This window comes from Natrix helvetica, assembly GCF_964273705.1.
Source record: "Natrix helvetica genome assembly, chromosome: 7".
Classification (NCBI taxonomy): domain Eukaryota; kingdom Metazoa; phylum Chordata; class Lepidosauria; order Squamata; family Natricidae; genus Natrix; species Natrix helvetica.
Window position 1 is genome coordinate 66,402,799 of NC_138558.1, and position 12,222 is coordinate 66,415,020.

Consider the following 12,222-nt stretch of genomic DNA (forward strand, 5'->3'; position numbering starts at 1 on the left):
GACTTCAACTTACAACTGGTAGCTTGGCAATGGACCCCAGAAAAGATACTTACGACCCAGTTCTCAAGTTCCTATAGCCACTGCCCTCCACGGTCAGATGGCCACATTTTAGTCACTTGGTCACCAGCCAGCATATATGGCTGCTTGCAGCATTCCACAGTGATGTGAACACAATTTAAAATCCTTTTGACAAAAACTAATGATTATCTCGTTTTTGGCAAAAATAGCCTATAGAAAAAACAGGTTCACTTAACAACTGCATTTGCTTAACGATCGCTACAAAAACAATTCTAAAATCGGGTCGGTCACATGGGTGACTATTTTACAACCATCAACTATAAGGAGCAGGCTCTATTAAAGTCATATGTCAAGGAGTACCTGTATTGCAGGAGTACTTAAAATATCACATTTCAGATACAAATGACATAGAATAATATTTATAAAAGCTTTCTTTAAAGGAAAAAAAATTCCTTAAAATGTTTGATTTGATGATCCTGGAGGAGAGCTGACATCGCGATGGCACGATTTCCTGCCGCTGGACGGTCCATTCTGACCTAAACCATCCCGCAGAGACGGTGATTGAGAAGGGCACCTCCTGCTGATCTCATGGACATCACAAAGTCCCTGAAAGATCCAGGAATAGCCTTTTTTTCCGGCGACAGAAACACAGCTAATGAAGCTGCTGAAGTTGGGACAGCTCCGGAACGGGAAGAAAGCAGAAAAAGAAAGTGTGTCGAATTGGTGAGGAAATTTTATTATTAGAGGAAGAGACTACCCAAGAAAAAAAATCTAAATTAAGTTAAGATTGAAGACAAAAGACTGTAGGCGGCGAGATTGATCTGCATTGAACTTAGTGTTATCCAGTTTCTAATTTCTTTTTTTCACGGATGGAACTTTTGCAGGGGCCCCATATTTTTAAACTGAATGGATTAATTTTCTTCTTCTTCTTTTTTCACTTTTGCTTATACCTATGGATTAAAATTCTCCTTTTTTATAATGCTTGATTTGATTGTTTTTGATCTCCATTTAAGGGTTTTTTTTCTTTCTTAAGCTTGGAATATAAAAAAGAAAATAAGAAGGATTAAAGAAGGTTGTAACAACAGGAGGAAAAGCAATTACACTGCTACTTAGAGGCTGGATATATTGTTTTTTCTTCTTTCTCTTTGATCACTTGAGATTCAAGGTTATTTCAGCTTGTTTTACTGGCAGTGATAGTAGGAAGTGCACAAGTTGTTTATACAGGTGCCTTTTGGAAGTTCTATCACTAGCTTTTGGAGAGAGAACAACATTTTGACTTGAAAGATAATAAATGAACCTGTTTGAAGTTTATTAAAATAGCCTTGAACCCTATAGTGGCAGTATCTGCAAAATTGAAAGAATGCCCCAGCTTTGGAAAGGGGAGATGGATGGATTGGAACTACCCCAGACTTCAAAGCACAGAAGAAAAGAGAGAAAAATTGATGGACATAAGGAGAGAAATCTTGATAGAAGCACTAAGGATAACCAAAGATAAGCTGATGGAAAGAGCAGATATTGGGTTTCAAGCTTTTGTGAGATACTAAAGGAACAGCATGTTGCCAAGGGAAGTTTATATAAGATTTATTAAGAAAGTAACTAGAACGTTAATGCTGCAAATGGCAAAAGATATAAGACCGTACTATTGCTGGAGGGATACAGGTTAATGCAATGAAAATGTATAATAAAAATTAAGCTAAATTTAGTTTACTAGTAGTATAGTATAAAGTGAAGCAACGATAGCTATAGGTAAATAATGATTAATAATGATAACAATACAAATAGATATATCAGTTTGATAATATGCAATTTTATATGAACAATATATGGAAATTATGAGAGGAGGTTTAAAAGCTTTATCTAGAATATGTGATAAAGATGTATTATGATTGGATGATTTTAGGATGATTTAATGGAATGTTATTATATAATCCTATTCTAGATTTTAAATATTATATATAAAAGGACGTAAAAACAATTATAGTTAAATTAAGGTTGAGATATAATAATGGTGATATACATGAATATAGGTAAATTTAAAATTTGCGATTTGATATGAAAAGCAGGTGGTGACTATGGAAGTGATGCATGGAAATACTGTAACCAACTGACACACTTTCTACAATTTGTAATTGAAAATGGGTTTTTTATTTTATTTTTATGTTTGTTTGTTTTTGTTTAAAAACAAATAAAAATTGTTTTAAAAAAAAGATTTTGATGATCCTGTTGGTAAAGGATGTGGCTATCCTCCCACAGGAATTATAACTCTATGACTGTCCTGGAGAAAAAAATAAGACCTTTGCTGAAAATGGTTGATGGGATAAGAGAGAAGATTCACACCTATGCTACTCTTTTGGATTTTTATTGAAGTCTTATCGATGTTAAGAGTTTATAAATTCAATAATTTGAACTGTTCATATATATTTAATAAGGAAATATATTCACTCAGGTTGATTCAATAACCCACCACCAAAAAGGAGAGGTGGAATAAACCGATTGGAGATTCCAAAGGCAGACTCGCAAATACCATATTTTTTGGACTATAAGGTGCACCAGGGTATAAGACACACCAAGATTTCGAAGAGGTAAGTAAGCAAAAAAGGGTTTTGTCCTCCTGGCCCCCAGAAGCTCTCTACAGGCTTCAGCAGGGCTGGGGGAAGGCAAAAACACCCCAATTTTTGCGAAAAACAGGCAGAAAATGGGCCGTTTTTTGCAAAAACAGAGGCCATTTTGTCTTCCCCCAGCCCTGCTGAAGCCTGCAGAGTGCTCCTGGGGGCTGGGGGAAGGCAAAAACACCTCAGTTTTTGTGAAAAACGGACTGATTTTTTTTGCAAAAATGGGATGCAGGGGTGGGGCTTTGAGAGGCCAAAAAACGGCTGTATTCAGTGTATAAGATGCACCAACATTTCTACACTCTTTTAGGGGGGCAAAAGGTGTGTCTTATACTCCGAAAAATACGATAAGCATCCTGATACTCTGTTACGTTTTGGAAGCCAAGGGTATTTCAAGAGATTAGTGAATACATATTGGGAAAAAGATAATACAGCCATGTAAGATACTTACCGCTTGGTTTCTCTTAATTGAAGCAATGCAAATCAGGCACGTCAGAGCCCCAGATTGGAAGGCATCATTCATATACTGCTTTGTACGCTCTAGCTCACTTGCATCTCCATCTTCGAATAGAAAAAGATTATAATTAAAAAAATTATAATGCTAGCAGATGAAGGCAGATGGGTAATCAATATGTTTTTTTATAGTTCCCTGCTAGTCATTTCCAGGGTGTACCATACGATAGCTGCCTTGGCCTCCATAGGCTAGAAATGGCAGAATCACAAAATCAATTGTGTTCTTTTGAAGCCTCCATCACACTTAAGTGTGTTATATTTTCTTTCATCTTCTTTTTAATCAATTCTACAGAATGTCCTCTTGGTGGGACAGTTAAAATTCTTTGTTATCTCAAAGCTGTTTCGCGTGGCCTTGCTTCAAGTCACACCACATTTCAGTTGGGGAAAGATGAGCTCTTTTTCCTCAGCCATTCCAAAATGTGAAATTTACAATACAATACAACACAATACAATAGCAGAGTTGGAAGGGACCTTGGAGGTCTTCTAGTCCAACCCCCTGCATAGGCAGGAAACCCTATACCGTTTCAGACAAATCGCTATCCAACATCTTCTTAAAGTCTTCCAGTGTTGGAACAACTTCTGGAGGTAAGCTGTTCCACTGGTTAATTGTTCCCACTGTCAGGAAATTTCTCCTCAGTTCTAAGTTGCTTCTCTCCTTGATTAGTTTCCATCCATTGCTTCTTGTCCTACCCTCAGGTGCCTTGGAGAATAGCTTGACTCCCTCTTCTTTGTGGCAGCCCCTGAGATATTGGAACACTGCTATCATGTCTCCCCTAGTCCTTCTTTCTCTTAAGCTAAACATACCCAGTTCCTGCAACCATTCTTTATATGTTTTCGCCTCCAGTCCCCTAATCATCTTTGTTGCTCTTCTCTGCACTCTTTCTAGAGTCTCCACTTCTTTTCTACATCGTGGCGACCAAAACTGAATGCAATATTCCAGGTATGGCCTTACCATAGACATTATAAAGTGGTATTAACACTTCATGTGATCTTGATTCTATCCCTCTGTTTATGCAGCCTAGAACTGTGTTGGCTTTTTTGGCAGCTGCTGCACATGGCTGGCTCATATTTAAATGGTTGTCCACTAGGACTCCAAGATCCCTCTCACAGTTACTACTGTGAGAGTAGTAACTCCTGCTCCAGCCATTCGATTATAGAGCTTACTTCTTTGCATCATTGTGTGATCATTCTCACAAAGTATATTCGTTTAGGCTTCACTTCGTGGACAAAGTACTGGGATTTTCCCTCACAGAATTTGCTTGTACAATCTAGAAATCACATTCCCAAAATGAAAAAGAGCCATCCATATTTGGAGGCTTAGAAAGCAATCCTTTATTATTCCAATCACCATGCTTCATGGCGAGGAGAGTCTTTTGTAAAAATGTAGTGTTTTATTCTAATAACCATCTGGATTATCTAGGTGATAACTGGCAAAACCTGAGAGGGATTTGCAATTTTTCTGGGGAACGGTGGCTGCCTCCTTCATATCCTTTCATGCATACACCTTGTATTCAACTATTTCATAATGTAAGAATTTTGAACACGAATGTCAAACACCGCAAGAGTGGCTTGCAGAGTCTTTGCCTTTACCCTGAGGTTGTTTGCAACCTCTCTGAATACAAGTACGGTGTACTTGTTTTGTGGGGAAATTTTTGACAATCACTCCTAGGAAAGTAATGATAGCATTGCATACATTTCGCCTGTGAAATGATGAAGGCCAAAGTTTTGGCAATGATTTTTGTAGCCTTCTGTTCCTCATATACCGATAAACCCTTTTCCTGACACTCTACAGAAATCTCGTTTGAGTACTCATCATTTACTTCTCCAAACCTGGGTCCCAAAGAGAAAATTTTAATTTCACTGACAGGAACAGCAACCACAATTATCCTGAGATTTACATTGTTGTTGTTAGCTGCAAAGTCGTATCCGACCCATTGCGACCCCATGGACAACGTTCCTCCAGACCTTCTTGTCCTCTACTATCTTCTGCAGTCCATTTAAACTCACACCTACTGACTCCATTCAGCCACCTCACTCTCTGTCGCCCCCTTCTTCTTTTGCCCTCCATCTTTCACAGCATTAGGCTCTTCTCCAGTGAGTCCTTCCTTCTCATTAGGTGGCCAAAGTATTTGGGTTTCCTCTTCAGGATCTGGCCTTCTAAAGAGCAGTCAGGGTTGATCTCCTCTAGGACTGACCGGTTTGATCGCCTTGCAGTCCAAGGGACTCGCAGGAGTCTTCTCCAGCACCAGAGTTCAAAGGCCTCAATTCTTTGGCGCTCAGCCTTCCTTTCACAGCCATACATTGCAACTGGGAAAATCATAGCCTTGACTATACGCACTTTTGTTGGCAAGGTGATGCTTCTGCTTTTTAGTCTGCTGTCTAGATTGCCATGGCTTTCCTCCCCAGGAGCAAGCGTCCTTTAATTTCTTGGCTGCAGTCTCCATCTGTGGTGATCTTGGAGCCCAGGAAAGTAAAATCTGTCATTACGTCCATTTCTTCCCCAAGTATTTGCCAGGAATTGAGAGGGCCAGATGCTATGATCTTAGTTTTCTTAATGTTGAGTTTCAAGCCAACTTTTGCACTCTCCACCTTCACCCGCATCAAGAGGCCCTTTAGTTCCTCTTCCAAAACACAGAAGCAAAGGTTGACACAATATGTTCAGTTTACCAGATTATTTAAACATCAGCAGCACCTTTTCAAAACTGGCAAAGTACTAATTCTATCACAAAGTTGGAAATTCATCTCTAAGCAATAGTTGTAATGTTAATGCTATGTTGAAAGCTGAAAATCCAAAATAGAAAAATTTACCAGTCTGATTAGTATATTTTGTAAATGTTTTGGCCAATATTTGCCCATGCTTTCCTTCAGTTCCGTCTTCTTCTTCATCATCGTCATCAGATGAGGAGCTGAATTGATTTTCAACAAGCCTCTTAACTGCAGCTTGATTAGCCTTCTTAATTTCATCAAACTTTTTCTGTGATGCAAGTTCTGTTAAAATAATAAAACTACACATTAGGAGAACCTAAAACAGTAATTAGCGTCATATAATGCACAAGCCATGGCTTGTTCAACTGCAGTGCTGAACGTATCCCAGTAACAATGTATATAAATATACTCCGGCCAAAGCAAACAACCCATGCAATGGTTTAGCATGAAATATGAATCCAGACTCTGTTTTTTCAACATTAAGGTCAATAAACTAAAGTTCTGTGTAAATATTTACCTATAATAAATCTATATAAAGATCAGAAAGTTTAAACAGCTTTTTATGTAAACTTTTCTCCGGATACTCCATATAATCACAATTATTTTCAAGCATTTATGACCAGGAAAATTAAGGTTACTCTCTCCTTATGGTTAGATTTCCTATTTCTTACTGTACTTCATTAGGTAAAGGTTCCCCTCGCACATATGTGTCAGTTGTTCCCAACTCTAGGGGGCAGTGCTCATCGCCATTTCAAAGCCGAAGAGCCAGCGCTGTCCGAAGACATCTCCGTGGTCATGTGGCCGGCATGACTAAACGCTTAAGGCACATGGAACGCTGTTACCTTCCCACCAAAGGTGGTTCCTATTTTTCTACTTGCATTTTTACATGCTTTCGAACTGCTAGGTTGGCAGAAGCTGGGACAAGTAACGGGAGCTCTTAAATGGCGCTAGGGATTCGGACCGCCAAACTGCCGACCTTTCTGATCAACAAGCTCAGCCTCTTAGCCACTGTGCCACCGCTTCCTTCTGTACTTCGCTAATAATACTCAAAATTCTAAAATAAACCATCTTTTCAACATAGTCTTTTAGATGAAAGCAGATCTGAAGGAAGTCAGTCAATGATAGGTTGAATCCAAGATTTTATCTCAGCATTAACACAAAAACGCACAAAACTCTCTGGAGGCTAACTTGGAGCATAAAGAAACAGGGAAATTCTTCCTTCAGCCTCCTAGCTTTCTTTTCTCAACATATTTAGGAGGAAATAGAACAGGAATCATGGCTTTCCCATTATAAGAATCAAACTATAAGCTTTCTGCTGACAAAGGGAACCAAGCTATAATATTTAAGTAATACAAATGAGAACTCTAAAGTTTGGCACAAGATGTACATGTACCCAGCTATTACTTTGCAACCTGTTCCAAAGTAATTTTTCTCTTCCTTTATGAATCTTTCTGTGCCATTTGAGAATCCAAACTCAGTTATATTAATATCCACAAATATTCCATTAACATGTTTGAATTTGAGCCCTTTTCCTTACAGGAAAGGAGCCAAGGGGAAAACGCTGGTCTGAGATTTCAGGCACTTAAAACTGCTCCCATAATTGCATTAGACACCACATTATCTAGTGGTAAACATCCCTTTCCTCACTGTGACCTGAATACAGGATATCACCATCCTTGTCATTTTATCCATTGTCTATCCTAGGGGTCGGCAACTTTAAACACTCAAAGAGCCACAAAGGTCCTAATCGGAAGTTCCCCATTCAATTCTGGAGCTGACCGGAAGTCTGGTTCTCCCACCATAGAGTCTCCTCCTAGCACGGCATCCTTATTCCTCTAACTGTCCTAACTGAAAGCCCTATCAACTGTGAAGACGACAGGCAATAGGGAGCCGCAGCAGAGGGATGAAAGAGCCACATGCGGCTCCAGAGCCGCAGGTTGCTAACCCCTGGACTATCCACTGCAGGATGAAGGCCTCTTCCGCATGTTTCCAACCAATACAGTTGGTTTTGCCAGTTGGGCCCACAATATTTGCTGAGAATACAGGATATACAAGTGAACAAATCCCTCTGAAAAACGTGTGTTGTATTCACTAATCATAGAACTATATTATTACAAGATTTCAAACTTTACTCAACAAAACTCCAAGGAAGTGTTATCGCCTATTACAAGTTTGTACCTTAAGAGTTCCTTTAAAAAAACATACACAAACACAACTGTTCAAAACAGTACACTTCTTTGTAAGAAAAGCTTTTTAAAAATGATGCTCTTGCCTCTCCACAAAAACATAAATGTAAAGATTGTTTTCATTCTTTGCCTTTGTGATATATCATTAAATGCTCATTATCTCGGGAAAAATAATTGTGCTTTGCAAACCTGACACAGCATTGGGCTTTTTAATCTGTGTACAGAACAGAATGACAGAGTTGGAAGGGACCTTGAAGGTCTTCTAGACCAACCCTCTGCTTAGGCAGGAAACCCTACACCAGACAAATGGTTATCCAATCTCTTCTTTAAAACTTCCAGCGTTGGAGCATTCACAACTTCTGGAGGCAAGTTGTTCCACTGGTTAATTGTTCTGTCAGGAAATTTCTCCTTAGTTCAAGGTTGCTTCTTTCCTAGATTAGTTTCCACCCATTGCTTCTTGTCCTACCCTCAGGTGTTTGGAGAATCGCTTGACTCCCTCTTCTTTGTGGCAGCCCCTGAGATATTGGAACAGCGCTATCAAGTCACTCCTAGTCCTTCTTTTCGTTAAACTAGACCAGTGATGGCGAACCTATGGCACGCATGCCACAGGTGGCACGCGGAGCCATTTGTCAGGGCACCCGAGGCGCATGAGCGAGCTGGCCATCTGAGTTCACCCTTTTTTAAAGCCATTTTTCACCCTCCCCAGGCTCCAGAGGCTTTATAGGAGCCTGGGGAGGGCGAAAAGAGCCCCCCCCCCCCGGAGGCCCTCATGAGCTTACCTGTGCAAAAAACCAGACCTACGGTCAAACCGGAAGTGACTTCCGGTTTGCTCGGAAGGTCGTTTTGAGTGCTCCGAAGGCTTCAGGGAAGCCTCCTGAAGGTCCATGAAGTCTTCGGAGCGCTTAAAACAACCCTCCAAGCAAACCGGAAGTGACTTCCGGTTTGACCGTAGGTCTGGTTTTTTGCACAGGTAAGCTCATGAGGGCCTCCGGGGGGGGGGCTCTTTTCGCCCTCCCCAGGCTCCTATAAAGCCTCTGGAGCCTGGGGAGGGTGAAAAATGGCTTTAAAAAAGGGTGAACTCAGATGGCCAGCGCGCTCATGCGCCTCGGGTGCCCTGACAAATGGCTCCGCGTGCCACCTGTGGCACGCGGAGTGACTTCCGGTTTGCTCGGAGGGTCGTTTTGACTGCGTTGGAGGCTTCAGGAAAGCCTCCTGAAGGTCCCTGAAGCCTCCGAAGGGCTTCTGGGGGGGGGAGGGGGAGGCTGCTTTCGCCCTCCCCATGCTCCTATAAAGCCTCTGGAGCCTGGGGAGGACGAAAAAAGCATGCAAAAATGGGGTCGCACCTGTAGTGCGCGCATGCGCACTGGGGGATTGCGCATTGCATTATGGGTGCGGCACGTCTGCACACGAGCCCCCTGTGCTCCCCCCACTTATGGCACAAGAGCCAAAAAAGGTTCGCCATCGCTGAACTAGACGTACCCAATTCCAGCAACCATTTATCATATGTTTTAATCTCCAGTTCCCTAATCATCTTTGTTGCTCTTCTCTGCACTCTTTCTAGAGTCTCAGCATCTTTTTCACACTGTGGCAACCAAAACTGGATGCGGTATTCCAAGTGTCGTCTTCAAAAGGCTTGTGTAGATGATCAGGGCTAAGACTTTAAGCTAAAGAAGAGGATCGTGCTGAAAAGCGCCAAACCAAGCACATAGAACACATTGCTCGTTTCCATAACTACCATGTGCAAATGAAGAATTGGATCTCTAGCAGGTTTCTATATTTCTATATTCCTGGAAGGATGGGAATGAAAACTGGAAGCTACTGAAGTTTCAAAGACTGTTAAAGAATTGAGAAGCATAGGTAGCCTTTGACTTAAAACAACTGCTTAACACTGAAAGCATATGCACCAAAGACAAATTCCTTGTGTGTCCAATCACACTTGGCCAACAAAGCATTCAATTCAATTCAATTCCTATTCTATAATGGACACACAAGGAATTTGTCTTTGATGGCAGATGCTCTGTGTACATAAAGAAAAAGAAAATAGAATACATTCATCAAGAATCATAAGATACAACACTTAGTCATAGGTTACTAATAAGCAATCAAATTGCACTAGGAAACAAATAAAAACAATATAAATTTTAAAGGAGATTAATGATTCTTAATGATTGTACCTGTATTTGAGCTATTCGGTGGTTCCGCGCTCACGCACGGAGCATACGGCGCCTGCGCAACGTTCTGCCGAGCAGCTGGAGCATCGCGGAGGCGTCGTGGAGGTAAGGACGCATGCACGTGCTGCGCGCGTGCATGTAGGGGACGCCGGGCTCCGTTGCACCTTGCTGGTTGCAACGGGATCCGGAACCCACCACTGACCTAGTCACACACACACCCCGGGACCCCCGCCAAGCTGGGGGGCTCCAGGTGAGCAGGACGCCATGCCCCCCCCCCCAAAATCATCTTTCGGATAGTGGCGGCTCCAGAAAGCTCCCCCTGCCCAAAGATGATGCGCCCCGTTCCCCTTTGCGGCGCAGCAGGGCGGGATACTCACCAGGGGCTGCTCCCCCTGCGCTGGCCGGCAACCCTCCTGCTCCTCTCGCCTTTCCCCGCCCGCCGGGTCCGTTCCCCATCGAGACTCCGCCGGCTGCAGCCCGGCCCCTGCCTCTCCCGCGCCCTCCCTGGCGCCACGCAGCGGCTTCCATCCTTCGGCTTAGTGGAAGCCTCCCCGGGCCCCCTCCAGTCGCTTCTCTCCCGCCAGCCCGAGCTCGGAGAAGGCGACGTAACCCTTCGGGCTCCTGCTTGCAGCCGGGTCGGCGGCTCAAACTACGACTCCCAGCATCCCCTTGCGCCGAGGAGCAGGAAGCGCCGCCGGAAAGAGGCGGGCAAACCGGCCGAGGGCGGGGCTTTGCTATTCAGAGCCCGCCGAAGCCGCCGGAAGTAGTGCGGTCGCGCCGCTCTTCCTGTGGCGTGAGCGTGTCTATGCTTTTTGTAATAGCTGTCCTTTTATGTTTGAGGGTTTTTTGTGAAGAGGGTGGTGGTGGCAGCAAATCGATTCGGACAGAAAAATCATCGGTGTAACGTCTTCTGCATCTATTGCAATGCATTTTTGTACGGCTCCCAAATCAGTTCAGATGAAAACATTAATAAAAAGTGCGGAGAGGAATAGAATAGAAATACAAATAGAAAGAAATAGAAATAATAGAAATAGAATAGAATGAAATAGAAATAATAGGAATAGATAGGAATAGAAATAGAATGGAATGGAATAGAAATAATAGATATAGAATAGGAATAGAACGGAATAGGAATAGAAATAATAGAAATATAATAGAATTGAATAGGAATAGAAATAATAGAAATAGAATAGAATGGAATAGGAATAGAATGGAATAGGAATAGGAATAGAAATAATAGGAATAGAATGGAATAGGAATAGAAATAGAATTCTTTATTGGCCAACTGTGATTCCTCTCCTTTCATGGATTACTGTAGTTATGTCATCAAGTCGTTTTCAACTTCTAGAAACCATATAAATCTGCCAACTGTCATAGGTTTCCTAACTATGTAATGCTGTCCAATCTTTTTAGGTGAAAATACTTTGCATGGAGCAAGGCGATGAGAAGTGTCAAATCATGTATTCTCTTTTTAAAGTTACCCAATAATTCCCTCAACACTGTCAAACTATTCACTAAGGCTGCATTACTATTACTATTAGTCTTCTCATCGTTCCTATCACCCATCTCCCACTTATGACTCTATGACTGTAACTTTATTGCTTGTATCATTACGATTTATATTAATTGTTTTCTAATATGATTCAATTGCTTATTTGTACCCTAGGACGATCATTAAGTGTTGAACCTTATGATTCGTGACAAATGTAACTTTTATGTGCCCTGAGAGCATATGCACCAAAAACAAATTCCTTGTGTGTCCGATCACACTTGGCCAATAAAGCATTCTCTTCTCTTCTATTTTTAGTTTGCTGTTACTTTCAATCTTCCTATTGGGCTATTTCAGAGAAGATAGCCAGGTTTTAGCAATTGTTTTGGACAAAACGAGACTGATTTATCTGCAGTTCAGGGCTGCCTTCGCACATTTTTTTGGCACTGGATCTACGGAATCCGATGTTTCTTAAGAGTGTGTTGGAAGAAATGTCCTTCTGGGTTCAGTTCCAAGTGGGGAAAAGACAC

The 12,222-nt window shown here is 41.8% G+C and overlaps 1 protein-coding gene across 1 annotated transcript in view; it reads right to left on the reverse strand.

The window, feature by feature from the left end:
- NFXL1 (nuclear transcription factor, X-box binding like 1) overlaps positions 1-11,244 on the reverse strand; it is a 66,036-nt gene extending 54,792 nt beyond the window's left edge. Inside the window, exons 1-3 of the mRNA XM_081959712.1 lie at positions 10,581-11,244; positions 5,949-6,128; positions 3,079-3,188 (exon numbers count right to left, since the gene is read on the reverse strand). Of these exons, the coding sequence (XP_081815838.1) occupies positions 3,079-3,188; positions 5,949-6,128; positions 10,581-10,731 (441 nt within the window). The 5' untranslated portion in view covers positions 10,732-11,244. The remainder of the gene's footprint in view (positions 1-3,078; positions 3,189-5,948; positions 6,129-10,580) is intronic.
- Between the last annotated feature and the right edge of the window lie 978 nt (positions 11,245-12,222).